The sequence below is a fragment of the Phyllopteryx taeniolatus genome, chromosome 23 (genome assembly GCF_024500385.1).
Source record: "Phyllopteryx taeniolatus isolate TA_2022b chromosome 23, UOR_Ptae_1.2, whole genome shotgun sequence".
NCBI classification, from domain to species: Eukaryota; Metazoa; Chordata; class Actinopteri; order Syngnathiformes; family Syngnathidae; genus Phyllopteryx; species Phyllopteryx taeniolatus.
Genome location: NC_084524.1, coordinates 207,508 through 234,598, shown reverse-complemented (window position 1 = coordinate 234,598; position 27,091 = coordinate 207,508). Strand labels below are relative to the sequence as shown.

The window sequence follows — 27,091 nt, the reverse complement described above, 5'->3', positions numbered from 1 at the left end:
TTGCAGATGAACAACTTGAGTTGCTTAGGGTTCGATGCGACACATTTGTGCGTTCAAATGGATTTGTCTCTGGAGCTTCGGTCTTGGCTCGTCGAGTGATTGTTGACTTTTGTCGTTGGGTTCCTTTTTCGTCCAAGGAGCTAACGGAGCAAAGATTTGAGAGAAATGGCTGCGTTCCTAGAAAGCTATGAAGTGGAGCATTGAACTTGCGCAATACTTTGGAAAAGGCTGCGGCTGAGGAATAACCGCTCTTGAGCCGAGCCTCGGATTCATCAGGAATGCGACTGAGGAAATGGTTTTGATGAACCTATTGTGGAGGTGTGGGGGGCATTTGAATTTGAGTTTTGTTCATTTTTGTCTGTTTTTATGATTGCACTTATTCGTGTTGCCAGCAGACGCCTTAATGTCAGGAGTTAGTGATGCTCATGATAATATTAGGAAGAAAATGGAGGTCAAATTTGCACAGTCTTCGGTTTTTATGGTCGATGCCAGTGGTCCCCAATCTATTTTGCGCCCAAAGACATATTTTGGTGGATCGCCAATGAAACAAACGTAACAATGTACAGACCCGTTCCCAAAAATTGGAATATCATGGCAAAGTTCATTTCCATAATTCCATTCAAAAAGATTCAATAATTGATTTGTTTATGTTTTACATCATTTGAAAAGAAATGTGAATACTGTGAAGACATCAGGCCATAAATAAATGTTTTAAACTGAGTGTCAGACACTCATCGTCGAGTAAACTAGGAACACCTGCACAGGTTTCCCCAGGTGTCATGAAATTGCTTGAGTTGTCTCAGTTGGGTTCAATACGGGGAAGACTGCAGACTTGACAAGTGGCCAGAAGACCATCATTGACAGCCTCCAGAGGATGGCGAAGCCACAAAGGTTCATAGTTCACAGAGTGGATCCAATGTGGCAGGAGAAGACGTTCCAGGCTTAGGGCTATATATACATGCTTTGCGAGTGTCTTAAATGCTGACGCACACGCACAAAACCTGTGCAGAATCCATGTAACGCTATCTTAAGCGAAACAACAACAACAATTCAATTCGGTGGCATTGACCTCATGAACCCTTTTTTTAATGAGCATTTCATTGTGTTAAATAGACATGAGTAGTATTTTCTCGCTGGGCCGCGGGTGGGGCCTCGAGCCGTATCGCCGCCACTTCAATAAGGACACAAAGCGAAACGGCTGAACAATTGTCACCTGTGAAGACCATCAACTCCCCAAATTTGGAGGTCGGCTCCACCATCCAGTGTGTGCGACCTGCACACTGGAAATCAATCGGGATTTTGTATCTTATCAGGAAGAAATATTTAACAAATATTGGGCAAATAATGACACGATGTTATGACCAGCCAAATTGTTTGTATTTAATCAATATGCAATAAAAAAAAACATTATCAATATATATATATATATCTCAGAATTTCAAAATCCTTTGCGTGTTGGATTTTTTTTCCCTTCCCATTTTGTCCAAAGTTGATTAAGAATTGTTCTCTCATGTTTAGTTTGTGGTGAATTCATCTCGCCTTTTGGATGAAGGCATGTCCCCAAAAAGCGCTCTTGGTTTTGCTGAAGGCCAGGCTAGGCAACCCGGGGAAGGAAACGGCGAGGACGAGGGCCAACCGTCCGGAGGAGGAGATGACGAAGATGAACCGCGAGCCTCGCCAACACAAGCGCTCGCCGCCAAAAGGTGAGCTGGAGAAACAAGTCGTCCAGAACATCGTTGTTTTTCCTTCCTGTCCTGCCCCGCTCGCAGCTTGGCCGGCTGTGCCGCCACCCACCGTGAGCCGACGTCACGCGGTTCTTTCCCTTTGACTTGCTGGCTGTCGGCTCACTATGGCCTCTTCTTTTGTCCCTCAGGCGCTGGAAGGAAGCAAGCTTTTATTTGCAAGGGGATGGAAATGATCGAAAACCAATCTCAATTCAAGTCGTCGACAATCTGATATCAAAAGATATATACTTGCTAAACTATCATTACCAACGTGCACATTGCATCAATTGGGATTGGAGGAAGTTTAGTTCGTGTCACACAGACAGCATGATTATTTCTTGTCATTTCGACAAAGGTTCCATCTTTACGGTTTGCGACGACTGCTGTTAACATTTATCATCAGTAAAAGTTGGCATATTAATAAAGAGACGACTTGAAATCTAACCACAACAATCCAGTTTTAATGTCCTAGGCCGCTCCCGGATACAAGCGGCCGAAATGACTTTCCTCCGCAGGGTGTCCGGGCTCTCCCTTAGAGAACGGGTGAGAAGCTCGGTCATCCGGGAGGATCTCAGAGTAGGGCCGCATCGAGAGGAGCCAGATGAGGCGGCCGGGGCATCTGATTCGGACGCCTCCCCGGTGAGGTGTTCCGGGCACGTCCCGCCGGGAGGAGACCCCGGGGACGAAGTGGCTGGGGAGAGGGAAGTCTGGGCGTCCCTGCTGAAGCTACTGCCCCCGCGACCCGACCCGGATAAGCGGTAGAGAATGGACGGACGGACGGACGGATGGATGTCCTAGGCCACCCTCACACGTGAACACACACACAATCCGATTCCCATCAGACTCGTTCTTAAAAAATTTCCGACGGAAACGGCTTCACGTGCTTCTGCCGGTCGTTCTCGCTTCGTATGTCGGAACTTTACCCTGACTTACTTTTCCGTTGATCCACTGTGACAACCACGATCAAGAGTTCGGAATGAAAGTATATAGATATCGATGCGTCAATGATGCGCTGACTCCGCCCTCTGGCCGCTCTTCGGGAAGTTCCTCCAAATTCTTGAATGGGTTTTGCTCGACATTTGTGTCAATGTTGCAGCGATGCGCGTGTCGCACGCGCTTTTTGCGTCCGCTCAACCTTTTGTTAAGTGTGCTTGCATACAGAACTCTGAGGACAGCCAAAAACCTTTTGAAATGTGGACCCTGTTTTGAATGAATCTCTCGAATGCGTTTGAAATCCTGAAATAAAAGGACGCTCCCACGATAGCCAGATTTGTCTCTGAATCCTGTTGTACGTATACGTAGCGGAAGATCAGGAACGACGTCAGACACCAAAATGGCCAGAAAAGGGTTTTTCGTTTGTTTGTAATCTCTCGTGATGACTGCTCCAAATCACAAGGGCCAGCAGAAAGGACTCCAAAGATGCTGCCAATCTGCGTCCTCCACCCTGCACCCCCTCCCCTCTGCAGCCTTTGCTAATAACATTTAAAAGTGCTTCAGCCTCAGTGTTGTCCATTGGTTTAGCTCCCTCTAAGGGCTAAGAATAGGAAGTTTGAGTTTGAAGCGAGACTGTGGCGCTCTTGTTGGCCGAGTAGAGGAGGGGGAGGAGAGGGAGGAAAGGTTTTTGGGAGTGAGGACTACGCAGCTTGGACATTTCCAGGCTGGGAAATCCAGCAGCGAGCGTGCAGGAGCAGGCGCTCGCTCCCAGGAGGTGATGTTCCCGCGGCCCGCTAAGAGGTGACCCTGCGGAGATGCCGAGACAAAGCCGGTCGAAGAAAGGAGCCGTGGACTGACTTTGATTCCTCGCTCGGTCATGGTAAGTCTCGACATTTAACCGGCTGTTGCACTTTGTTTTGCCGAGCCTCAGTGAAGTTTTAGAAGGACCCTCGGCGGACCGGACTTTTGGCTCGCTGGACGTCAGGTCCGCGTGTTGCCCGACCGCCGTCTCCGAGGGGGAGGAGACTCGGGCAGAAACGAGAAGTGCGTTTGCAGGGTGGAGCGGTGTGGCCCGAGCCAGGAAGGGAAAAAGAGCACAGAGGAGAGAGGCTTGGCGACTCGGGCCGTGATGCCGCATTTTCCACATTGGACCTGAGAAAGAAAGAAAGAAAGAATGAGAGAGAGAGAGAGGGAGGGAGGGAGGGAGGGAGGGAGGGAAAAGGAAAAATCCTTACCGGAAAACACACATGCTCTTTTGCGTTCTGTGGAGGCCCAAATGGAAGTAAACGGGCCAATCACAGAAATCTCTTGTTACCGACACTTCCTGCCTTTGTTGACAGACTGCGAGAGTCCCAACTGATCAACAAAAACATGTGGACCATCTCAACCAGAGTCCATTCCACAACTCTGACGTGTGCTCGTCCAAGACAATCGAGTCGCTTGTACACGGCAGACGTGAGACGGACGCCGCGTGCCAGCTCACTGTCATTTCCCATGATGCACTCCGGTAGCTGGAAGTCGTCCACATTCTCGGGCAGGCGGGAATTCTTCTGCTTTTCCTTTTGCATTCTGTGTGCTTTGGCATTTCTCAGGGCAAAAACCTCAAATTTGTGGACGCTCCTCACATCTGCTTCCCATTACGCACGCTCGACTTTCCCAGCGTTCAGACTTTTCTCTCCTCCTCCTGTGTCTTTTTCTTTCTTTTGGTCTGTCAGAAACATGCCATAGTTTCTTTTCTGGAACCAAAGAGTCCGGCCTGTGCTGCTCTTCAACCTGAGAGGAAAGAAAATCAACAAGGAAGAATTTGGAAACACAAATCATGCGTTACAACAGCAACCTTGGGACCCTTCGCACCCACTCGGGGCAGCACCCCGCCTCCTGGAACTCGATACCCGACATGTTGAAATCCGCACAAAAGAACATTACAATCTGTCAATATGCTCCTCGCTTGTACAAAACGGATTGAGCGCAAGGCCAGAAAGACAAAAAGGGGGATGATCGGGCCAAATTGGACCAGATTTCGCAGCAAAGACATCTCTGAGGATGATCCTTAGCGATTATCCTGTGGTGCGGGTTGTGTTAAGTGGTCTATCCTTCTCGATGTGTTCCGAAAACGCTGACTGATCGAGACGAGCTTGTGGTAGAAACAAATCGACAGCACAATTTGCTCAAAAAGGACAAAACAACACCAGAAAAGACAGCTGACTTGAATTCATTAGAAAAAGGCAAATCTTGAACTGGTTAGACGAGGACAAATCTCGACAAGAATTTGTTTGAAAATGATAACTCGAGAGCCAAATTTGTTCGGAAAGGACAAAATGTGAGCGCGACGCCAACTGAAGTGGAGTTACCACATACGCTGACAGCTAGCCGAGATTCTTTGTCTTCTTCTCCTCTTTGTTGTATTTTCTGCCAATCTGCGTGCCGCCGCTCACAGGTCAGTCTCGGTATTACAACAGATCTCTGCTCATTTGTGCGCTTTCCACCATGGACTCAAAGAGAAGCAACACCACTCGTGCGTTTTTCGTCCTTGTGTGATCGCTCGCATTTGAAAGATCGGTGAAGATGTAAACTAAATGGTCACGTGTGGACCAGGCTGAAAGGGATTCGTGCCTGAAAAGATGGAGCTTTTTCTGGACTTCAGCTTGTACCTTTTCATCCCAATACGGCGACAGCAGAAGATGAAATCCATGTAATTGTTGTCAAATCGTTGAGGGCTGAAAGCACAATTCTGGCTTGACTGAGATTGCGGGGGTGGGGCCGGGGGGCACGACGGGGTGTCAGAGAAACAAAGCTGGAAAAGTCGCATGGGAACAGGTCACGTCGGAAAATGGGTATGCTGTAGCTGTGAGTGAGGGTCACACATTGACTGCAGGCCCTCTGAGGGAAATGTTTGACACTCCCCAGAATGTTGAACAGGAAGCCGAGAGCGGAGAATGCGGCACAATGAGCTTGTGAGTGTGTGTGTCTGCTCCGTACCAAAGTTGATTCCAGCTCTTTTGTTCCAATCAGGCATCAGAGGCCATGGAGGACTGCGTACAGGGGGCGCTCTCATCCCTTTACCCACCCTTCGAAAGCACCGCGCCTCCTCTCCTCTCGCAGGTATGTATGTCAGTCAGGCACGCAATGGCTTGTGACATCCACCGGATTGAGTGGCAGCCATGTCCTCCAAGCAGGTGTTCACCGTACTGGAGTCCACCTACCAGCAGGACAGCCTTCGCTACCTCCTGGACTACTTTGTGCCCGCCAAGCACCTCCTTCACAAGCTCCAGCAGCACGCCTGTGTGAGTTTCCTTTCATCGGCAGGAGAATACAACGAGTTACCGGTGACACAATCGGCACTTCATCGAAGTTGAGTTTGCGAGCTCACGTGTGTGCATTGAGGGAACGTGCGCTCGAGAGGCACTTTTTCCTTGCCGCTGTGCTGCACTGAGACGGTGAGTCATGGCGATAATTTCTTCCAGATGTGACAGAAGGGAAAAGAGAAACAGAGAGACCTCGACCTTTAACGAGAGAGCGAGAGAAAGCTTCAGAGGTGATAGCCTTCATTCACATGCCTGAAAAATGCAAGCTGTTGAAAGTTTGACACTAGTGGTCTCTTTGAGGGCTGGGCGGGTGGGGCACACTGGGGAAGCCACGGGAGCTGGGAAGGAGTCAGAGGAGGGCACAGTGGGGCCACACTACCGCATCGAACTTGCAAACTTTCGGAGCGCCAAAGTCATGACGGGCCCGAGTCCAGACCTGGCTGCAAGGAGGAAAGCCGGTATCCATCCATCCATCCATCCATTTTCTGAGCCGCTTCTCCTCAATAGGGTCGCGGGCGTGCCGGAGCCTATCCCAGCTGTCATCGGGCAGGAGGCGGGGTACGCCCTGAACTGGTTGCCAGCCAATCGCAGGGCACATAGAAACAAACAACCATTCGCACTCACAGTCACGCCTACGGGCAATTTAGAGTCTCCAATTCATGCATGTTTTGGGGATGTGGGAGGAAAGCGGAGTGCCCGGAGAAAACCCACGCAGGCACGGGGAGAACATGCAAACTCCACACAGGCGGGGCCGGGGATCGAACCCGGGTCCTCAGAACTGTGAGGCTGACGCTCTAACCAGTCGGCCACCGTGCCGCGGAAAGCCGGTAAGGGAGCGAAAATAAACGCAAGCGGAATGTGGATGTGAACTGAAGGAGGTTCTGGGGATCTGACGGAAGCAGCGCTTCCAGAGAGGTGATCTGACATCCGATTGATTCCAGCTTTCTGCAAACATCATTGAAAGATGCTATTCTGACGTCGAGACTCGCTGTTCGAACTCGGTCCGAGGCCCACACAAGCACGCGTTTTGAGACTTCCTATCCTTTTTCCCAGTCTCAGTACCTGGGCTGCCTCTTCCTCCACTCTGGCTGGCCGCTGTGCCTCGGCGACAAAGTGGTGGTCCAGCTCTCCACCCTGGACTGGAGGCTCCTGCGCTGCAATGACTTCTACCTGCAGGTGGTACCCTTCTCTACACGCTGTCCCCGGCTGGCGCTCAAGTGTCTGGCCCCCGGGGGGCGCACTGTTCAGGAAATTCTGGTGCCCGAGTCCCAGCATCCTCTTGTGTTCACGAGCGAGTGGCTGCACAGCATCAACAAAGAACGGGGCCACAGGAGGGAAGGTAACGCTTCCATTCACATCTCTAATCCATCCAGCAGTCAGTAGTCATTTGTGTTCTCCTGTCAAAGTAGCAGGCGGTGGTCTCGACACCTGCTTGGTGAGCACGTGTGACGGTGTCCTGCGCCTTCCCTGGAAGGAGGTCGTCTACCCCGAATTTATCCACGACCCGTCCGAGGAACCCGGCCCGACCTCCGACCCCGAGGCCGACATGTCCAAGGGCGCTCTGCCCGAGGGGCGGAGCAAAGACTCCAGGGGCTGGGCTGAGGAGGAGGAGGAAGATGACGACCTGCTGCTGGACGGCGTGGCCTCGGAGCCTGCGCTTCCCCGGCGGAGGCGCAGCGAAGACGGGCTCGGCCGGGCTGTGAGACGTCCTGGGCTCGGGGGAGATTATGTGGAGCTGTTGGAGCCAAGAGGAGGACCGGATGGAGGTGTTGACCCGAGACACGGGTACCTGGAGATGCACGGCATATGCAAAACCAAGACTTTGCCTCTTTGGAAGAGGGGTAAGGCCATCAAACTGCAGAGGGGAAAGCTAGCGGGATGTGGCCGAACGGACGGCTTTGTCAGCTCTGGTGGGATCTCCGGAACCCAAGCGAATTTGGAGGAGCCAGTGCTAGGGCTTTGGCCTCCTCCAGGAGTCACCCAATCTTTGTCGTCTTCGGCCCAGGGCAACGACGATGACGGTGATATAACCGAGCGAAACGCCGAGAGCCAGGGAAGCCACCCATTTAAAGAAAGGCGGCCCGGTGTTGGGGGAGAGGGGGAGATGAACAGGGTGACGCAGCAAAGAAGAGAAGACACTCGGAGCGCTCGGCTCCCCGTCGAGCTCCCCGACACCGTCGGGCATGTTGTCGAGGGCCGCTCCGATCAGGAGTCCCGTTCGGAGTCTGTTTTGGAGAATACAGACAAACCACCGAGTGACCACGGTGATGCTACAACACCGACATGGGATGCGCCAGACAAAACCTTTGCTGCCGTGGCTAGCAATAACGCGACGGACGGCAATAGCGCGAAGGATCGCAATAGCGTGACGGCCGACCAAACGAGGGATGGTGGTAAAAAGAAGACTCAAGAGTTCCTGAGAGAAAAGGAAATCAAAGCTTCTGGATTCAGAGCTCCGAGGTAAGCCCAGCATGATGACCTCATCAATGTTCACTTTTGGTTGACCCTGTCATAACTGCCGCTTCATACATCATCATAAAGAGAGCTGCTTCAAATATTTTCTCTCTCGTGAATGATGAAGATGTGCAGTGCACAATAATAAACCTTTTGTTCCAGGAATACCATCAAAAGTGAACATTACCTTTGTAAAGTTCATGATATTGTCCAAGTGGACATCATGTTGTCTGAAAGCTTGTCCTTCACTTTCAGGAGGAAGAGGAGGGGGAGGGGCGCCAAAGGGCGGGCTCGCTCTGGCGGCGGTGCGTCCCGCGGGAGCTCCAAACCGCAGTGGAAAGCTCCTCCTCATCTGGGCTCCACTTCCTGCTCTGGCTCGACACAACGGCCAATCGCAGAGGAGCGCTGTTCGGAAGCGTCGTCCGATGGGGAGTGCCCGTCCGAGAGCGGTACGACCAGCAGCGCAGGTGGGATGAACCGGAATCTCTTCTCTCCCGCAAGACGTGCCGATGAGTGAATGTTCCTTCGTATATGTGGACAGAGGCGGAACCTTTGCCCATCTGCAACGGCCAATCAGCCGCCTTCATCCCCTTCAATGAGGAGGCGCAGTCAGGCCGTTCGGGTAAAGAGGCTCCTTTGCTGCGGGAATTGGACCCAGAGCTCCTCCGGTCGGGGCAGCTGAGGATGACCGGTATTTTCTAAGCCGGAAAAACAAGCCTTCATTGGTCGGTCGATTGATTAGCTGAGTGATGGATAAAAACACTGACCGCAGGGACGGTGGACAGATTGGGATGCGCTCTGGTCGTGGCACAGGCGGGAGATTCCGGCAGCGGCGAGGAGATGTCTCGCATCCTGGCCTGCTACCACAGGATGGCACGGTAAACTCGCACCGGCGTGGGAGGGACTTGTGATGAGTGAGGATCACGGAGGAGCTTGATGGCCCCTTCGCTCCATGTGCCGAGATCAGGCCTGCGACCAAAGAGAAAGGTCTGACGGTGTTGATCGACAGCAGATGCTCGCCGCCGTCCTCGCGCTGCCTCTCCGCACTCAGGTCGTTCCAGGTGAGAGTCCGTGCCGAGACGTGTTTCTGAAACCGAAAGCAAACTTGACTCGGTGCCTTCTAGCGGCTGGTTCCTGGCGGTCTCGCAGCAGTGTTGGTTTTGGTGGAGGAACAGCAGCCTTCTTGTGACCTGGAGGGAACAGAGGTGAGCAGCGCGTGACCCGGAACGCTTGGCTACACTTTGCAAAACGTGTCAACGGAATGACTCGCTCGGAACGAGCAGGGATAACAACGTAGTCAACGAGGGACTGAGATTTCCGGTGAAATGACGTGCGAATGCTGATGCTGAACTGATGTAGAATCTATTGAAATGTTCAACTAGACAATGTGAGACTGGGCAAATTTCAATTGGGAGGAGGAGGAGGAGGAACGTGAAGTTAAGTGAAGTTCGATGTACTGAATGAGCTTGAATGAGAGTTTGAATTTGGAGTGGTTTAAATCCGTTTTTTTTCCGGGTCAAATGTGGAATTTTGGTCAGCGAGAATTACGAGAATGCAGAAAATACTTCCCGAGATGTCCCGAATGAGCTGAATCGGTCGAGCAGGCACATTCATCCACTAAATCTGCTTTCGCGTTCGGCATCGATGGCTGGACGCGGCGTCTCATTTGACACGTCATGAATTGCGGACGCCTCTTTGTGCTTGCCTCCCTCCCTTTCGGTCTTCTCAATCCCAGGTCCACGTGGTGCGAGGAACAGCGGTCCTTGAGCAGTTTGTAGACAGGCAACAGCTGCCCACAGAGATGGGGGGCGACTTCAGCCACTGCCACTCAGACTGGCTCTCCTTCAGGATGGTAAGTCCAAATTGGCATTTTCATTTTTGAAGTTGTGTTGAAAGCCAAAGTATGCTTCACAAACAAGCTTCAGATACGCTGCCGCTGCACTAAAGTGAAGTGAAAAAACCCCCCAGAAAAATTTGAAGGTACTAATTTTATTGAACGGGATCAACAGTCACTCGCTAGGAGCACACTCCAGACCTCACTCACTAGGCCACGCCCCTGAAAGACACAATACAGTGCTATTTTTCTTGATTTAAAACAAAACAAAAACCAAAAATTCTTTTTGGGGGGGGGGGGGGGGGGGGTCAGGGGACAGAACGGATTCATTGCATTTCAATTCTTTTCAATGGGGAAAGTTGATTTCATTCAAGCTTGGTCACGGATGAATTAAATTTGCAAGTCAAGGTGGCGCTCCACGTACCGCATGGGACTTCAGTTTCGAATTGAAGACCTTGGTTAAGAAAAGCTCACGACATCGAGTCCGAGCGGACCGTGTTCCGCGCCTCCATTGCCGGGGCGGCCGACCGGAGCCGTGGCCGTAAGGCGATCCCCGAACCCGATGGCGGACACCAACGGTGAGGGATGCCGTCAAGCTGAAGAAGGAGTCCTATCGGGCCTTTTCGGCCTGTGGGGCTCCTGAGGCAGCCGATGCGTACCGGCCGGCCAAGCGGAATGCAGCATCGGCGCATTCCGGACGCCTCCCGGACGCCTCCCTGGTGAGGTGTTCCGGGCACGTCCCGCCGCGAGGGGACCCCGGGGACGACCCGGGACACGCCGGAGAGACTCCGTCTTTCGGCCGGCCCGGGAACGCTTCGGGATCCCCCCGGAAGAGCCGGATGAAGTGGCCGGGGAGAGGGAGGTCTGGGCGTCCCTGCTAAAGCTACCGCCCCCGCGACCCGACCTCGGATAAGCGGTAGAAAATGCTTGGATGGACGGATGGATGGTTAAGAAAAGCACTACCTGGGATCCTTTCTTCTTTAGAGCTTAGAGAGCCTGACCGAGCGCTGCGAGAGCGCCCTCCTTTTGCTGGGAGAAGCGATGCAGTCGATGGACGCCGAGCCGACTGTCGACAACATCGAGGTGAGTGTGAGCGCGTCCCGGCCATCCGTCGGAAAACGTGACTGCGGCTTCCTCAGGAGGTTCCGGCGAGCGCGGACAAGCATCGGCGCCTCATGGCCGGCGTCCTCGCCGACTGCCGCTTGACTGAGCTCCAGCGAGGGGGCGGGGCCTGGCTGGCGGGATTGACCAACAGCGCGTGCGGGTTGGCGCGGACGTCTCACGATTGCAGGTAATCTGTGGTCTTTTTGATGAGCAACAACATTCCAGAGGTGCGGAATGTATCCTTCAAGTTAATAGCCAGTCGATGGGTTAGGGTTACTGTGGCAAAAAGGTCCGATCCAGTCCCCACTAAAATCTTGACTTGTTTGAAATCAGTCACAAATCAAGTCCTATCATCTGACAATATATTTTGTACTCGATGTCTGTACTTGCGTTAGTTAGCTGTACAAACACATTCACATCGTTCTTTTCAAAACCAGTCTTTGGATCGTATATTTGTCATCTTCGCACTTGAACGCGTGACCATCATCAAGTTTGGTTCCTGTTTGAGCAGCTCTCGGTGAGTTGAACTGTGAATTTCATGTCACTTCCCTGTCTTTGTGACTTTTATCGTGATAGATCAAGTTCTACGTCGTGGTTGTTGTCGCCCTAACCCTTTGAGATGCAAACCTCGCATGTTGCCAAATGCAACCCTTTTGGGATCTCCCTCCACGATTCGTGCGTCGTGAGGCAGCCTACGCAGTCTGCGCCCAAGCCAGCTTGGTTTAGCACGACACAAAAAGAGTTTCTTTCAAAAACCTCGAAAATGCAGATTTTCAAATCTTGTCGTTCAAATCTCATGAATATCGTGGCGGTCTGCTGGAGTCTTTCCTTTCATTCGTGGTTGAAACCCCCCGTAGACACACACACACACCGATGGAAAACACACTGGAGTGGAACGTGTATGTCCAGCATGTATGCGTGTGGATGTCTACTCACAGAAAAATGCATTTGACAACCCTTGTTTCTCCAGTTTCTTGTTCATTTTCGTATGCCTGGTACAACCGAAGGTACATTTGTTTGGACAAATAGAAGAACAAAAATATTGAATTTACGAGCCGATGTCATCATCTCGTCATTTTACATGATTTTCTCGATGTTAACCGAAATCACTGGGAATACGATTGGCTGGCGATCAGCCCGAAGATCGCCGGGATAGGCTCCGTCCGGCATGCCCGCGACCCTTGCGAGGATAGAGCGCTCCAGAAAATGGATGTACGGATGGATGTCAAATTGGACATATTCTTCATGTCATATAGCTTTGGTGGTACCAGGCAATAAAGTGAACAAGAAATTGAAGAAACGAGGGTGGTCGAATCATTCGGTCTGGGCTGTGGTCCGCCTTTCGGCCAAAGTCAGCTGGGATTGGCTCCAACTCCCCGCGACCCCAAACAAGATAAGCGCTATAGAAAATGGATGGATGGATGGATGGATGGATGGACGGACGAGCCTACCTGAGCTCCGCCCCCAAATAACAGTGATCTTGAAACAACAATGTCGTCCTACTTCCTTGAAATTGATAACCTCTGACTTCATTTCTTAGCAAAATCCCTGAAGAACCCTTTTAATGTCTCCGCAAGGGGGTGCAAGTTCCCCATACAAAGGCCAATGATTTCAACTTCATGATGCTGATTCAAAAAAAATCCCAAGAATCATTGTCAAAAAGTAGTTGGTAGTCTCGTACGACAGCAGCAGTTCACATTCCATTTTCTGTGTGGCCCCACCTATAGCACATACCAGAAAGCACCACTGCTTCCAGACTGGAAACAAAGTTGTTTGTTTTTATCCCAAATAATCAAAGCCAGCTGGAGCAGAAGAGTCCTCCCTCCCTCCCTCCCTCCCTCCCTCGCGCTGATGGAAACGTGATGTCTGTGCTCCTGCAGGGCTGCGCTCGCCGCTGCCGCCAGACTTTATGACAGTGTGGACGACGCCCTCCATTGTCTGGTACGAGTGTCCAACCGGAGGGCTCGCGACCTGGACGCGCTGAGCAGACTGGCCGGCCTGGCGGACGAGCTGGAAAAGGTGAGCCGGCCGGCCAATCATAAGACCGCTTTGGTGTCACAAGAACAAAAGAGCAGTTTGACCTCCGCAGTGTGACGAGGAGGTGGAGCGAGTACAGTTGCAGACGGACGCCTACAAGGACCCGCCTCTCTCGCTGAGCAGGCTGTCGCTCCAGCAGCAGAAGTTCAAAACGCTGCGAGAAACGGCAAATGTGAGAAGTTAGGGTTAACACGTAACTTTGTCTTTGGGTGGGCTGTTCATAGGGACGGATGATTGCCTTTTTGACCTCAGAGTACCTTTGGGACCGTCAAGTTACAGTACTCTGGTTTCACCTAGTGGCGGTGTGAAGAAATGCACGGCTTGGTTTTGTTTCAGGAGCTTCACAGCCGGACTCTCTCTGTGCTCACCGACCTGGAGACCTGGAGCGAGTTGGACTGGGCGGGCCTGAACGACATCCAGGTCCGACTGCCTCCGGTCAGGGAACGTCTGCGGGACATGGCCCACTCTCTGTCCGACCGCTGGGCCGCCCTGGACAACACGCAGCGGCTGCTGTCCACTCTGACCGAGGTGAGTGCGGGGTGAACCCTCATCCCGGAACCTGCAGACCTGAGTATTTCCCGTCTCCTTTCAGGCCTCCCAGTGGTGCGACGAAGTGTCCTCCGCCTCCCCGTCCGCCTCCTCCCCCGTCTGCCCCCTAGCTTCCCTCCCCCCCATTCCGCCATCCCGTTTCCAGGACGCCCGCTCGTTGGCTGTGGACTTGGGCGGCGGAGCGCTGCTGGATCTCTGGAGCCGCACCGTGGAGCGCTACCAGCAGACGGTAGCGCAGGTGAAGCCGCGCTTCCTTCAGTCCGAGCGAGCCCAAAACCAAGGACAGGGGAAGGCCAAGACGCCCGTCGCCGGTAACCCGTGGGACCCGGAGGCAGAGGGCGACTGGGGCCCGGGGGCCGCAGGAGGCGAGGGGGGGCTGCAGTCCTGGGGGTCTCTGGCCTCGCTGTTCAGACCGCAGATCTGCTCCACGCTGAAGATAGATGAGCGGGGGGGCAAAAAAGAGGGGGCAGTGGGCGGAGGGAAGTTTCTGCAGAACCTTTTGAAGAAGAGTGTGAGAATGGTCCTTTTTGTTTTTCTGTCCTGCTTCTCTGATGGTGACTTGCCGTTCTTAACCGAGTCTGTCTCCTCTCAGCCCACAGAGGCACCCCTCCCTCCCAAGCCCCCCAGGAAGAGACACCCCAGTTTTGACCTGCAGGCCCTCTTGGCCCCTCGCAGAGGTGCCGGCACCCCCAAACCCACCGAGTGCCGTACCTCCCCCAAATCCTGGCTGGGCCGCCGGGCCCTCGCGGACCCCGCGGTCACCACCGGCGTGGCCGCCGCCATCCGAGGAGGAGGAGGGGTCTTGATCAGGGGCGTGGAGGTCAGCAGCAAGGAGGTGGTGGACCACACCGGGTCTCCGCGGCAACATGTGCTGCGGGGCAGGAGCGAGAGGGAAATGGGGACGGAACGGGCCGGATCTACGGCGCAGAGGTGCCTGCCTGCCTTCTTTTTGCCCTCTTTGAGCATCTTATCTCTCCGTCCGCTGATCTTTTCCTCTTCTGTCCTTCTGCTTTTCTTTTTGCTGTCCCTCTGTTCCTCTGCTGTGCCTCCGCAGCAAATCCTACCTGCTCTGGTGCAGGATGCTGAGCAGCGAGCGGCAGTACGTGTCCGTTCTCAAGGGGGCGCAGGAGACCTATCTCCCCCTGCTGCAGCTCTTGGACACGCCGGCCTCCCTGCGGGGGAAGGCGGACGCCCTGTTCCCCTGCTGGGCGGCCCTGAGTGCCTTCCACTCGCAGGAACTTCTGCCCGCCATGGAGGACGCGCTGGTGCAAAGCTTGCTGCAGCAGGACTGCTTCAGTAAATATGTGAGTGAAGACTCCACAATAGCCGCTTTTCTTCTCACGAAAGCTGTTGTGCTTTTTTTCTTGTCACAGCGGGACCACTTCCTGCACTATTCCAATTACATCCGGACCAAACCGGAACTGGATTCGCCGCTGGTCACGCAAGCTGCGGACTTCTTTAAAGTGAGTCACCTGAGTAACGGACACACTGACGCAACCGCTCGGCCGCTCAAAGCCGACAGACGAGGCGAGGGAACCCCGACGCTCTCAGGCGTTTGCCAGCAATTTCACAGATATTTCCGGCCCCACAGAATATTGGATACCATGACGATGTAAACGGCAAAACCACCGAGAGGAAGACCAGGCTCTCTTCTTTCATCAGAAAAAAAAGTTTCTCTCGAGCTTATACCGTTCTTTAGTAATCAGCAGGCAAATATAGGCGACTTCCAGCCAAATCTTTTTCTGAAGGAAACAAAACTGAGAAAACAGCCTTTTGAAAAAATACATATGATTACTAGAGAATACTTTTTATTGATGACGTATTTTGCAAGGGGCGGCACGGCGGGTGACTGGATAGCACATCTGCTTTACAGATCTGACGCCCGGGGTTCAATCCCCGGCCCCGCCTGTGTGGAGTTTGCATGTTCTCCTCGTGCCTGCGTGGCTTTTCTCCGGGCGCTGCGGTTTCCTCCCACATCCCAAAAACGTGTGGCAGGTTGATTGAAGAGTCGGAATTGCCCGTAGGTGTGAATGTGAGTGCGAATGGTTGTTTGTTTATATGTGCCCTGCCATTGGCTGGCGACCAGTTCAGGGTGTAGCCCGAAGATAGCTGGGATAGTCTCCAGCACGCCCGCGACCCTCGTGAGGATAAGCGGTACGGAAAATGGATGGATGGGTATTTTGCAAGGGGAAAAGAAAAACACGTTACTTTTCTTCGTTGCAATCCTAAAAGACGTTGAATTCCTGCAAGATGAGCAAGCTGTAAATGGAAAATTCAAATCAGTACTGGCAACAGATGTTATATTATTGTAATGTGAACGACTGCGACTAAATTTATGTTTTGATGTAACAAGGGTTGAAGGAGCGCGTTTGCTCGCTAAATGTAGCTAACGCTAGCTGCAAACGAGTTACCTTACCCTCCCCCACCCATGCCCGTGAAAGAAATGCCATTGGCGTCTTTGGACGGCCTTGGCAGGGAATGAGTTAAATACATTGAACGTGCATACTTTATTGACAGTAAATCAATAGACCAATTATTCAATGGGATAAATGCATTTACATTTACATGTACACTTATGCACACAGCTCATACAGTATATTGACCTGTTCGCGCAGGCCCGCCAGACACACAATGACAATCGGCCTGTTTTTCTGCCATTTTTGCCCCTTCCAAACAAGCATGTCAAATGGCAGACAATCTTAAATCAGAATCAGAATCATCTTGATTTGCCAAGTATGTCCAAAACACACAAGGAATTTGTCTCCGGTAGTCGGAGCCGCTCTAGTACGACAACAGACAGTCAATTTACAGAACACTTTGGAGACGTAAAGACATTGACAAAAAACAATCCTCTAGCACTGAGAGCAGTTCCAATGACTAATATTGCAATAGTCCAGTGCAATCTTATCCTATAAGACTGTCCTCAGGTCTGATGTGTGTTAAGAGTGGATTTGTCCCGATTTTGGGTCCGGAACAGGTCGGGGCCGACAATCTTAAATAACGAACGGTGTTCAATATTTAGGAACAAAAGTCTTTAACAACAATCCCAATTCCAAGGAAGTTGGGACGTTGTGTTAAATTGAAATACACGACAAAGACGAGATATTTCACGTTCAAACTGATAAACTTTCTTGTTTTTAGCAAATAATCATGAACTTGGAATTTTATGGCTGCAACCCGTTCCAAAAAAGCTGGGACAGGGGGCAAAAAAGAAACACCTGTTTGGAACATCCCACAGGTGAACAGGATAATTGGGAACAGGCGGGTGCCGTGATTGGCTAGAAAAGGAGCTTCCCTGAATTGCTCAGTCATTCACAAGCAAAGATGGCGCGAGGTTCACCTCTTTGTGAACAAGTGCGTGAGAAAATAGTCCCAACAGTTTAAGGACAATGTTCCTTAACATACAATTGCAAGGAATTTAGGGATTTCATCATCTACGGTCCATAATATCATCAAAAGGTTCAGAGAATCTGGAGAAATCACTGCACGCGAGCGCCAAGGCCGAAAACCAACATTGAATGCCCGTGACCTTCGATCCCTCAGGCGGCACTGCATCAAAAACTGACATCAATGTGTAAAGGATATCACCACATGGACTCAGGAACACTTCACAAAACCAATGTCAGTAAATGCAGTTCGGCGCTACATCCGGAAGTGCAACTTGAAACTCTACCATGCAAAGCAAAAGCCATTTATCGACAACACCCAGAGACGCCGCTGGCTTCTCTGGGCCCGACTGATGCAAAGTGGAAAAGTGTTCTGTGGTCCGACGAGTCCACATTTAAAAATTTGGGGGGAAATTGTGGACGTCGTGTCCTCTGGGTCAAAGAGGAAAATAACCTCCGGACTGTTATGGACGCAAAGTTTAAAAAGCCAATCAAAGCCAGCATCTGTGGTGGTATGGGGCTGTGTTAGTGCCAATGGCACGGGTAACTTACACATCTGTGAAGGCACCATTAATGCTGAACGGTACATACATCTTTTGGAGAAACATATGCTGCCATCCAAGCGACGTCTTTTTCACGGACGCTCCTGCTTATTTCAGCAAGACAATGCCAAACCACATTCTGCACGTGTTACAACAGCGTGGATTCGTAGTAAGAGTGCGGACGGGTACTAAACTGGCCTGCCTGCAGTCCAGACCTGTCTCCCATTGAAAATGCGTGGCGCATTATGAAGCGTAAACTACGACAACGGAGACCCCGGCCGGACTGTTGAAGGGCTGAAGCTGTACATCGAGCGAGAATGGGAAAGAATTCCACCTCCAAAGCTTCAACGATGAGCGTCCTCAGTTCCCAAACGTTGATTGAATGTTGCCAAAAGAAAAGGTGACGTAACACAGTGGGAAACATGAGCCTGTCCCGACTTTTTGGGAACGTGCGGCAGCCATCAAATTCTAAGTTCATGATTATTTGCTAAAAACAATCAAGTTTATCAGTTTGAACATTGAATATCTTGTCTTTGTAGTGTATTCAATGAAATATAGGTCGAACATGATTGGAAATTATGGTATTCTGTTTTGATTTGTTTAACACAACATCCCAACTTCATTGGAATTGAGTATACAGTTATGCCATGGCACCGTGAATCGTGACGTGAAACGAAATGTCGTCAATCAAGACGCACCCTGACTCAAGAAAAGGATACGACATTAAATCAAAATAAGCATGTCTTCCCCGATGTCTTTTTTTTGTTGTTGTATAAAAGTGGGTTGCCCAGACGGCAAGAAGTATTTTCCAAAGCAAGTCGTTTTTGTTTTTCTTTTCAGCACGCCGCCATTTTATAAGGCTCCCAGCTCCGGCAACGTTCGGGAACTATCGCGCGAAGCCGGAAGTGTTTTGTGAGATCACGTGTGATAACGCGAGATTTCAATTTGGTTTGAACAGAATCTTTGCGTGTGTGTGTGTGTGTGGTGTTCTGTGTTGATATTTACCGGAGCAAAACTGTTAAGTGACAGATGTGTTATTATGATGTGTGTGGCCTGTCACAGATAAAAATAAAAGTACATTATTAACAGTCTTGTTGGCACGTGGGAACTTCGAGTTACACTTCAATATACAGCGAATGTTTTGTTACTTATTGATGAGTATGTATGTATACATGCAGAAGCTATAACGACTGTCTTGCTGCCATGCTCGCTCAGCCTCTTCCTCCATCGAAAGATACTCACTCAACTTGTCTCCCCGTCCTCCCCTCGTCTTCCCGGCCAGTCCAAACTCCCCGCGACCGCCGCCTCCCCCTTGTCGCCTCTGTGCTTCCCTCAGTGCCTGCAGGCGCCCCCCGAGAGGCTGGAGCAGTACTGCGAGGCCCTGGAGGAGCTGGGCGGTATCAACCCAACCTCTGACTCCACCCTCTGCGTCCTGAGACACGCCCAGCAACACGGCGAGGACCTGAGGGCCGGCGACCTCATCGTCGGCTGTCCGGTGAGAGCGCCTGTCCCGCTTTGTCCGCTTCATCAGCCATCCATTTTCGACAGCGTTTGCCCTCATTGGCCGATCCCAGCTGACTGTTGAAGTTTACGTTAAAACTTACACCAAAAAAACGGAAGTGAATTCAACGTTGTTTAATTTAACACCAACATGTTCAAGCAAATCTTCTCGATTTTCTCGAACCAAAGTCCACGAGCATAATGTTGACGTTGCAATCAATCTAAACCTTCAAACAACTGCTTCTTCGACACTTGGAGCAGCGACACGTACAAATAGAGCATACAACGATACTCGCGGGCATATGCTGTACTCTGGCTGCTCTGCGGGAAGTTATGTTGAGGAGCGTCACGGTCTCTTCTTCCTGTGTAGCTCGGTGCTACCTGGCATGTTGTGGCCCGATGTGGGACGAGACGGAAGGCGGCAAACTCTAAATTGGCACTGGCCTGGAATTGTACAGTAAAAAGGGTTAGGGTTCAGAATCAGCGGGGAGAAAACTGTATACGCGTGGCAACAGGAGCAACTCTGTCAGCGTAGGTGTTGGCGATGTACAGTACCCATGTTTTTCCTTCCTGAAGTAGCGTCGTATGCTTCAGATTCCTGTGGCGCAGCGCGGCGAGCTGGTGCGTCAGGGCGAGCTGACGGTGTGCGGCGGCGGCACCCGGCGGAAGCGCGTGGGTGTGAGGAGGGTCTTCCTCTACCAACACGCCATCATCTTCACCAAACACAAGAGCGGAGGAGGCAGCGGTGGCGCTGGACCGGGACGCTCGGCCTACAACTACAAACACAGCATGAAGGTGCAAAAATACTCACACTCTGTACTTAAGTTAAAAAAAAAAAAACATACACAACGGGGGGAGAAAAACCTCTGCACATGAAATAGTTTCCCTCTTTTATCTACTTCCATAATTTTACTTATCTACTTACAGTGGGGCAAAAAAAGTATTTTGTCAGCCACCAATTGTGCAAGTTCTCCCACTTCAAAAGATGAGAGAGGCCTGTGATTTTTCATCATAGGTATTCCCTCCTCTATGAGAGGACAAAATGAGAAAAGAAATCCAGAAAACCACCTTGTCTGATTTTTAAAGAATTTATTAGCAAATGATGCTGGAAAAGAAGCATTTGGTCATTTTTCTGGCTCTCACAGACCTGTAACTTCTTCTTAAAGGGGCTCCTCTGTCCTCCACTCGCTACCTGTATTAATGGCACCTGTTTGAACTCCTTATCAGTATGAAAGACACTTGTCCACAACATCCAACAGTCCCAAGACCAAAGAGCTGTCAAAAGACACCAGAAACTAGCGGTGAAGCACTGAGGCTTCTTTCCTAACAATTGTGATTGTGACATCTGGTGGACAAGTGAAGCCATAGCAACGTCTAAAGAGCACGACTGACTGAAGCACTGGCACTGTTTCCCGTGACAGCAGTAAAAGCCCAGCAAAGTCGGGATGGTCATTCAGACCAAATAATGATGAACTCATCATTCCAATCAAATACGCAGATGCTCTCGCCCATACTCTAAAAGACATTCCAGATGAACCCAACGAATAAATGCAAATGATATTAAACGTTGGTTCTGGGTATATTTAAAGCTTTGAGCTTTACTATTGTTGCTGTTACTGTACTAAAAGTCCCTAACAGGATGAGAGATCCTTCCTACTTTGCAAATGATCGTGGTGTGTGAATTCAGAAACATTGTTTTGTGTGTGTGTGTGTGTGTGTGTGGTGTTTTGAAGGAAAACCTTTAAAGCTAATGGCTTGTCATTTGGGGACTTGGATGGTTGACTTGCCAAAATACTCTCTCTCTCTCCAAATCTCTATCTCCTCACAGCCCCATTTTGAAGCATCATGATGCCTCTTCTATAGCTAGTATGGTGCCAAACCACTCAAATCTGTCAAACCTGTCGAGCTGTCATTGGCTCAGAATGCGTTGAAACGCCAATTTGCCCATCACTACCAGAAACAAAATTGTAGACCTGCACCAGGCTGGGAATCTATTGCGAATCTGCAATAGGTAAGCAGCTTGGTGGGAAGAAATCAACTGTGGGAGCAGTTACTAGAAAATGGAAGCCATACGAGACATACGAGACCACTGCTAGTCTCCCTCGATCTCACCCCGTGGGGTCAAAATGGTCACAAGAACGGTGAGTAAAAATCCCAGGGGGCCAAAGTAACAAAGGCTACCATCAGAAACTAGGGTTGGGCATCGTTTGAATTTGAGCCATTCCGATTCCTCAGTTCGATTCCGGTTCCGAACGATTCTCGATTCCGATTCTTTTAGGGGGCTGGGACTCAAAAAGTTAGCATGGTTTAAATAAAGGCTGTCCAAATGATGAACATCCATTTTCTTAGCAGCCCGCAGCAGAGACGAAAATGAACATTTGACTGGAGGTTCTCTATACCCAGTAACAATATCAAGCCGAGGAGCTAAAAGGCAATGTGTGTGGAACGAACCCAGTTCACTGGGTTTCATAAGGCTATACAGCTGCCGCTCTATTCTGTTTCATCACTTCAAATGGTTTATAGCTCCAAGTTTTAACTTGACTTCTTGTTTTAAGCTTTTAGCACCGGAACTCAGCTTTTTGGCACGAAAAATAACCGGTGATTGTTTTATTTTTGAATGAATGGAACCAAAGGCTCTAAAACGCTGCTTCCTTTCCCTCCCCACCGATCAGGCACAAGGTTAGTGTTTGTGATACTGTGAGACAACGTTTTTGTGAATTTTGTCCCAATTCGTTGTGATGTGAAGTTTTAGCCCAATGTTCAGCTTTTTTTTGGGACCATTGCCGCTTACGTTGGTTTGAAGACCAAAATAAACACTCCAAACCATCAGTGCAAAAGTGCAAGCGACCGTTTCCCTTGTTAGCTGTCCTAATGTTGGCACAGACGTATGTTTGCTTCACTCGCCCAGTTGACTGAGGGTTGACTTCACTGTGAAGCTCCGCGTGGTGTCTGCTGACGCTCGCAGCGCGTCAGACGCTACACATCGGGAAAAACTCCTTTGCACAATATAATCTTATTCCAAGTGTTGCACTGAGGCAACTGATCCTTTATTTTAACAAAGTTAAGACACACTTTTGTTCACCGCCACTGCCGTTGGGCACAAGCACGTCATCGTGCCCGTTCTTCTCAGTTGGTTTATACCGCTGCTTCGTTGCGTTTGGCCACTTCTTCGCGGCTGGAGGACTGAGCATGGAAACTGAGAACCAACATTTTTTTATTTGAACGTTAGTCCCGGTTCCGATCGATTCTCGATGCCCAACCCTATCAGTAACACACTGGGCCGCCAGGGACTCGAATCCTGCAGTGCCAAACGTGTCCCCCTGCTGAAGCCAGTACATGTCCAGGCCCGTCTGAAGTTTGCTCGAGAGCATTTGGATGATCCGGAAGAGGATTGGGAGAATGTCATACGGTCAGATGAAACCAAAATAGAACTTTTTGGTCAAAACTCAACTTGTCGTGTTTGGAGGAGAAAGAATGCCGAGTTCCATCCAAAGAACAGCATATACCTACCGTGAAGCCTGGGGGTGGAAACATCAGGCTTTGGGGCTGGTTTTCTGCAAAGGGACCAGGATGACTGTTCCGTGTAAAGGAAAGAATGAATGGGGCCATGTATTGTGAGATTTTGAGCGAAAACCTCCTTCCATCAGCAAGGGCATTGAAGATGAAACGCGGCTGGGTCCCAAACACACGGCCCGGGCAATGAAGGAGTGGCTTCTTCGTAAGGAGCATTTCGGGGTCCTGGAGTGGCCTAGCCAGTCTCCAGATCTCAACTCCGTAGAAAATGTTTGGAGGGAGTTGAAAGTCTGTGTTGCCCAGCGACAGCGCCAAAACATCACTGCTCTTGAGGAGATCTGCATGGAGGAATGGGCCAAAATGCCAGGAACAGTGTGTGAAAACCTTGGGCCAGCTGTCATTGCCAACAAAGGGTCTAGAACAAAGTATTGAGATGAACTTTTGTGATTGATCGAATACTTATTTGCCACCATAATATGCTCATGAATTCTTTACAAATCAGACAATGTGATTTTCTGGATTGAATGAATAAATGTTTTTCTCCTCATTTTGTTTCTCTTCGGTGAGGTATACCTATGAGGACAATTGCAGGCCTCTCTCATCTTTTGAAGTGGGAGAACTTGCACAATTAGTGGCTGACGAAATCCTTTTTTTGCCCCATTGTATATAAAATCATGTTACATGTTGTACAAAACAAATAGAAAATAAATGTGCTGAATTAGCTAAACCTAACAACTGAAAATGAAGTTGGTGGTCATAGGCTGGCACCAGAAGAGACAATGCATTCGTCACCAGAGGTGGGCAGTAACGCGCTACATTTACTCACGTAACATTTTCCATAAACTGTACTTTAAAGGCACCGTACTTTTTACTGGATGTGAAGGATCGATACTTTTACTCCGATCAACATGTCGTTCGCTACTTTTATTTATTCATATTTCTATTTTTGGACTCCCATCTTCGACTTCCGCATAGGGCGCCCACTGCGCCAATCGAACGGGATCAGTCATTTGACTCCAATTCCCGAATCACACGACACGAGGCAGTCACATGACCGCGCACGTAGCCTTCGCGAGCCAATCGAAAGGACTCATTTTTCACTAATCGGACGACACAAGGCAGTCACCTGACGGCGTACCGAGCCTTCGCGAGCCAATCAAAATGACGTATTTTGCGGTCGGGGGGGAAAGAGCCGTGCGACTTTATTTTACAGACTCCAAAAAAACAACAGCTTTATCATGCAGCCCTAAAATTGTGACTGCCCAAACTTGTACATTTCAGCCCACTTCTAACTTGAGAAAACACCTTGCGGATGTTTTGGCAACATTTGCACTATCCCTCGGGTGTCGCGCGCACACACAATCACTAAGTCTGTTCAGCAAACAGCTTCTTCATGAAGTCATTGAAGCGAATCAAGCAAATATTGTTTCTGTAGAGCCCAATGCAGTGTTGAAATGGTGGCAGGTGTGCGTCAACTCCCGTAAGTGTTTGGACTTGGTTTCCTCCCACCACTAACCCCCGTGACGTTGCCCCCCCCCCCCCCCCCAGACGGCCGACATGGGCCTGACGCAGAGCGTGGGCGAGGATGGCGTCAAATTCGAGGTTTGGGTGCGACAGGCTCCTCGCCTCAGAGACTGCGTCACGCTGCAGGCTCGGGACGGAGAGCAGCGCAAGGCGTGGACTCGGGACGTCGCCCGCCTGCTGTGGACGCACGCCATCAACAGCACAGGTGGGAGGAAAGGTGCAAGTCCCGAGGAGGTCTCGAGTCTAAAGCGTAAACACGTCTCGAGTTAGTCGAGTCCCCGGTCGATTTCAAGCGAGTCGTGACTCGGGGTAGACGAGTGGTACAATCTGGCTCGACATATATTCTCTCGCCGCTCATTTCGTTCCTTTTGGCCGTTGACTGGACGGCAACTGGACTGTTGCGGTTGTCTTGGAAGAGCGAGCAGCCTTTATGGCTTCAGATCGGACGGCTGTTGTCTGAGCGTTGGCGTGGAAACCAGGCCCCAACCGCTCTTTTGGGATGCGTTGTGGAGCGACGTTTCAAAAACACTCTCCATATTACAAAACCGGCACAATGCCTAGTTCACGATCATACACGCCAAAGTGCGAAGTTCACGTCCCCAAGTGACGTACGTATGTTGCCATTCTCTCTTTCCTGATTTGATCAAAAAGGTAATCCTGCAATCCAATTGTATTGATCATCTCCGCAGCGCCACTCCACCCCACATCAGAGCCGCCTGGTGGCTCAAATCACTTTTTTTCAAAAACAAAAGAATGTCAAGCAGGTTTTCAAATGTAAACTGGCAAGACTCGAACTAGTCCTTAGTCCTTCGTGCCCCAAATCTTGTGACTGGAGCCAAATCTTCCACCTCTGCAGCTTCCTCCTTTTTCCTTGTGCACCTGTTGCTGAAAAGTTAACCCTTTCCACGTGCAGAGTTGTGTCTGAAGGAGTCGCTGTGCGTGGGCGTGTCCAGCAAGCTGCTGCTGGACGTCAGCGGAAGTCAAACGTTCGAGTCGGAGAGAGGTGAGGGCCGCGCGACGGCTCGGGCGTCTTCGGTGCTCTCTCCGATGCCAACTCTCGCGCTCTTCAGTGCACAGCAGCTGCTCTGACTCGTCGTCCGTCGGCAGCCACAAGGAAGGGGGCGGCTCCCCGGCGTCAGGGAGAGGCCCGAGGAGGAGCTCCGCCGGCTGCTCTCAGGTGCGCAACGCACGCGCGCACGGCTCGCCGGTTCCCGACCGTTATTGAGCCAAGGCGCAATATTATTTGAAACCGCTCCGCATTGTGGCTCGTGGCAGACGTGTCGAACGTAGACGAAGGCTTTGCCGTTGCTGCGAAGTCGTCGCCACGTTTAAAATACGGGAAAGAGAAGGGAATTTACAGAGGAAAAACGACAGAAATCCACATTAGAAATGCTTCCGATCAGTCCCAAATCTCTAATTCAGAGCGCAGCAGCGACCCGTCGATTTTCCGTTGACCTTGTGCGTCGAGTGAGCGCCCGCACTTGGGAGGAGTTCCAAAACTTTGGCAACGTTAACGCGCCGAGGCCGGCCGCCATTTTCATTCGGACGGAGGTACGTGCAGCTCATACAAGTTGCGTGTGTGTTTGCTTTTTAACCATCCTTAACCACATATATAGAGATATATGATATTTTTCATGAACGCAGGAATGATCTCGTTTCCATTTCCTCCCAGGCGGACTTTCCCAGGGTGTGAAATGTGACTTTGCTATTGTTATTCTGTTGTAGGCTGTAAATGGCAATAAATGGACCTTCTGCCATCGAGCGGGAGAGCTTTTCACTCTTCTGCCTGTCACAATATGTCACTGCTATTAGAGCTAGATGAACACATTTCTTGTTCCAAATAAATCCTCCTCTTTCAAGCAATTAGGTGGAATTGGATAATTGTCAGAGTGGTTGGGATTGGTGGTCACTGTGCACATTCATACCGCGTGCGCACGTGTGCGTGTCCCCCCCCCCCCCAGGGTCAGTCGCCCTCAACGGCCGTGTAGCCGTCACGGCGCGCCCGGGAAGTCACGCGTCTTCGGAAGCCGAACAGCAAATGGTGGCCGACGGCTTTCGTTCCGTCAGGAAGCGAAAGCCTCCGCGTGGACGGAGCCCGCGAAAGGGAAGAGCCGGACGCCGTCTCGGATATGCCAGAGTCGCCGAGGGTTCCCGAGCCGGTGACGGCAACAAAGCGGGCGTCGTGTGCCGACGAAGCGACCGCCGACGTCACGTGACCCGGGCATCCGAAGTGGCGCGTGAGACTTTGTTTTTTTCTATCACCCACAAGAGGCATCTTCAGCATCATCATCATCATCATCATCATCATCACGGATCTTTTTCTCTTGTACCACATGCTTCGACACTTTTCTCGGACATTAAAACTGGATGTAAACTAACACCTGTGCGTGTGTTGGGGCGCGGGGGGGGGGGGGGGGGGGGGGGGCGTGCGCGCGCGCATGTCAAGTCAGAAAGGTCACATGATCATTTGAAGAGAAATGTGTGAGATTTTTGGGGGGCAAAATGGTTTAACGGTTTCATCTTTAGGGGTCGGGGGAAGGCGTGGTCTCTCCGCAGAACAGCCAGTTGTACCATGTTGACCCGCCCCCCCACCCCCACACCTCCCCCTCTGCTGTTTAATAGACGCAGCACAATATCAAATAGTTGCAGGGATCAAATTCTCCGAAAGGAAGGAGGCCGCTGTGTG

At 50.9% G+C, this 27,091-nt stretch overlaps 1 protein-coding gene and 2 long non-coding RNA genes across 11 annotated transcripts; 1 reads left to right on the top strand and 2 right to left on the bottom strand.

The window, feature by feature from the left end:
* Positions 1-1,366: 1,366 nt before the first annotated feature.
* LOC133472460 (uncharacterized) lies at positions 1,367-4,062 on the bottom strand. Its single transcript, XR_009786729.1, has 2 exons — positions 3,893-4,062; positions 1,367-3,809 (listed from the first exon to the last, which is right to left on the bottom strand). It is a non-coding gene; the product is annotated as an uncharacterized LOC133472460 (long non-coding RNA).
* arhgef40 (Rho guanine nucleotide exchange factor (GEF) 40) lies at positions 2,950-26,905 on the top strand. Of its 9 annotated transcripts, XM_061763237.1 has the most exons (27): positions 2,953-3,537; positions 5,670-5,759; positions 5,831-5,941; positions 7,016-7,301; positions 7,372-8,422; positions 8,672-8,883; positions 8,958-9,107; positions 9,189-9,294; positions 9,384-9,477; positions 9,541-9,621; positions 10,152-10,268; positions 11,235-11,333; positions 11,390-11,541; positions 13,235-13,373; positions 13,444-13,563; positions 13,728-13,919; positions 13,984-14,451; positions 14,533-14,870; positions 14,995-15,244; positions 15,314-15,403; positions 19,151-19,363; positions 19,963-20,163; positions 24,430-24,610; positions 25,319-25,408; positions 25,476-25,582; positions 25,828-25,956; positions 26,367-26,533. In XM_061763237.1, exons 1-27 carry the CDS (start codon positions 3,535-3,537, stop codon positions 26,391-26,393), a joined length of 5,097 nt encoding a protein of 1,698 aa, XP_061619221.1. In that variant the 5' UTR covers positions 2,953-3,534; the 3' UTR covers positions 26,394-26,533. The 9 variants fall into 9 exon arrangements, with proteins under 9 accessions (XP_061619224.1, XP_061619221.1, XP_061619219.1 ...); XM_061763235.1 differs by lacking the exon at positions 26,367-26,533 and having other exon boundaries at positions 25,828-26,264; XM_061763238.1 differs by lacking the exon at positions 25,828-25,956 and having other exon boundaries at positions 2,954-3,537.
* LOC133472461 (uncharacterized) lies at positions 4,309-5,770 on the bottom strand. Its single transcript, XR_009786730.1, has 3 exons — positions 5,637-5,770; positions 5,309-5,451; positions 4,309-4,430 (listed from the first exon to the last, which is right to left on the bottom strand). It is a non-coding gene; the product is annotated as an uncharacterized LOC133472461 (long non-coding RNA).
* Positions 26,906-27,091: the final 186 nt, after the last annotated feature.

Coding starts and splice junctions, on each gene's coding strand:
- arhgef40 (XM_061763231.1), top strand. Junction 7,302..7,371: donor ACGGGGCCACAGGAGGGAAG/GTAACGCTTCCA, acceptor CTGTCAAAGTAG/CAGGCGGTGGTCTCGACACC. Junction 9,108..9,188: donor GGGGCAGCTGAGGATGACCG/GTATTTTCTAAG, acceptor CACTGACCGCAG/GGACGGTGGACAGATTGGGA.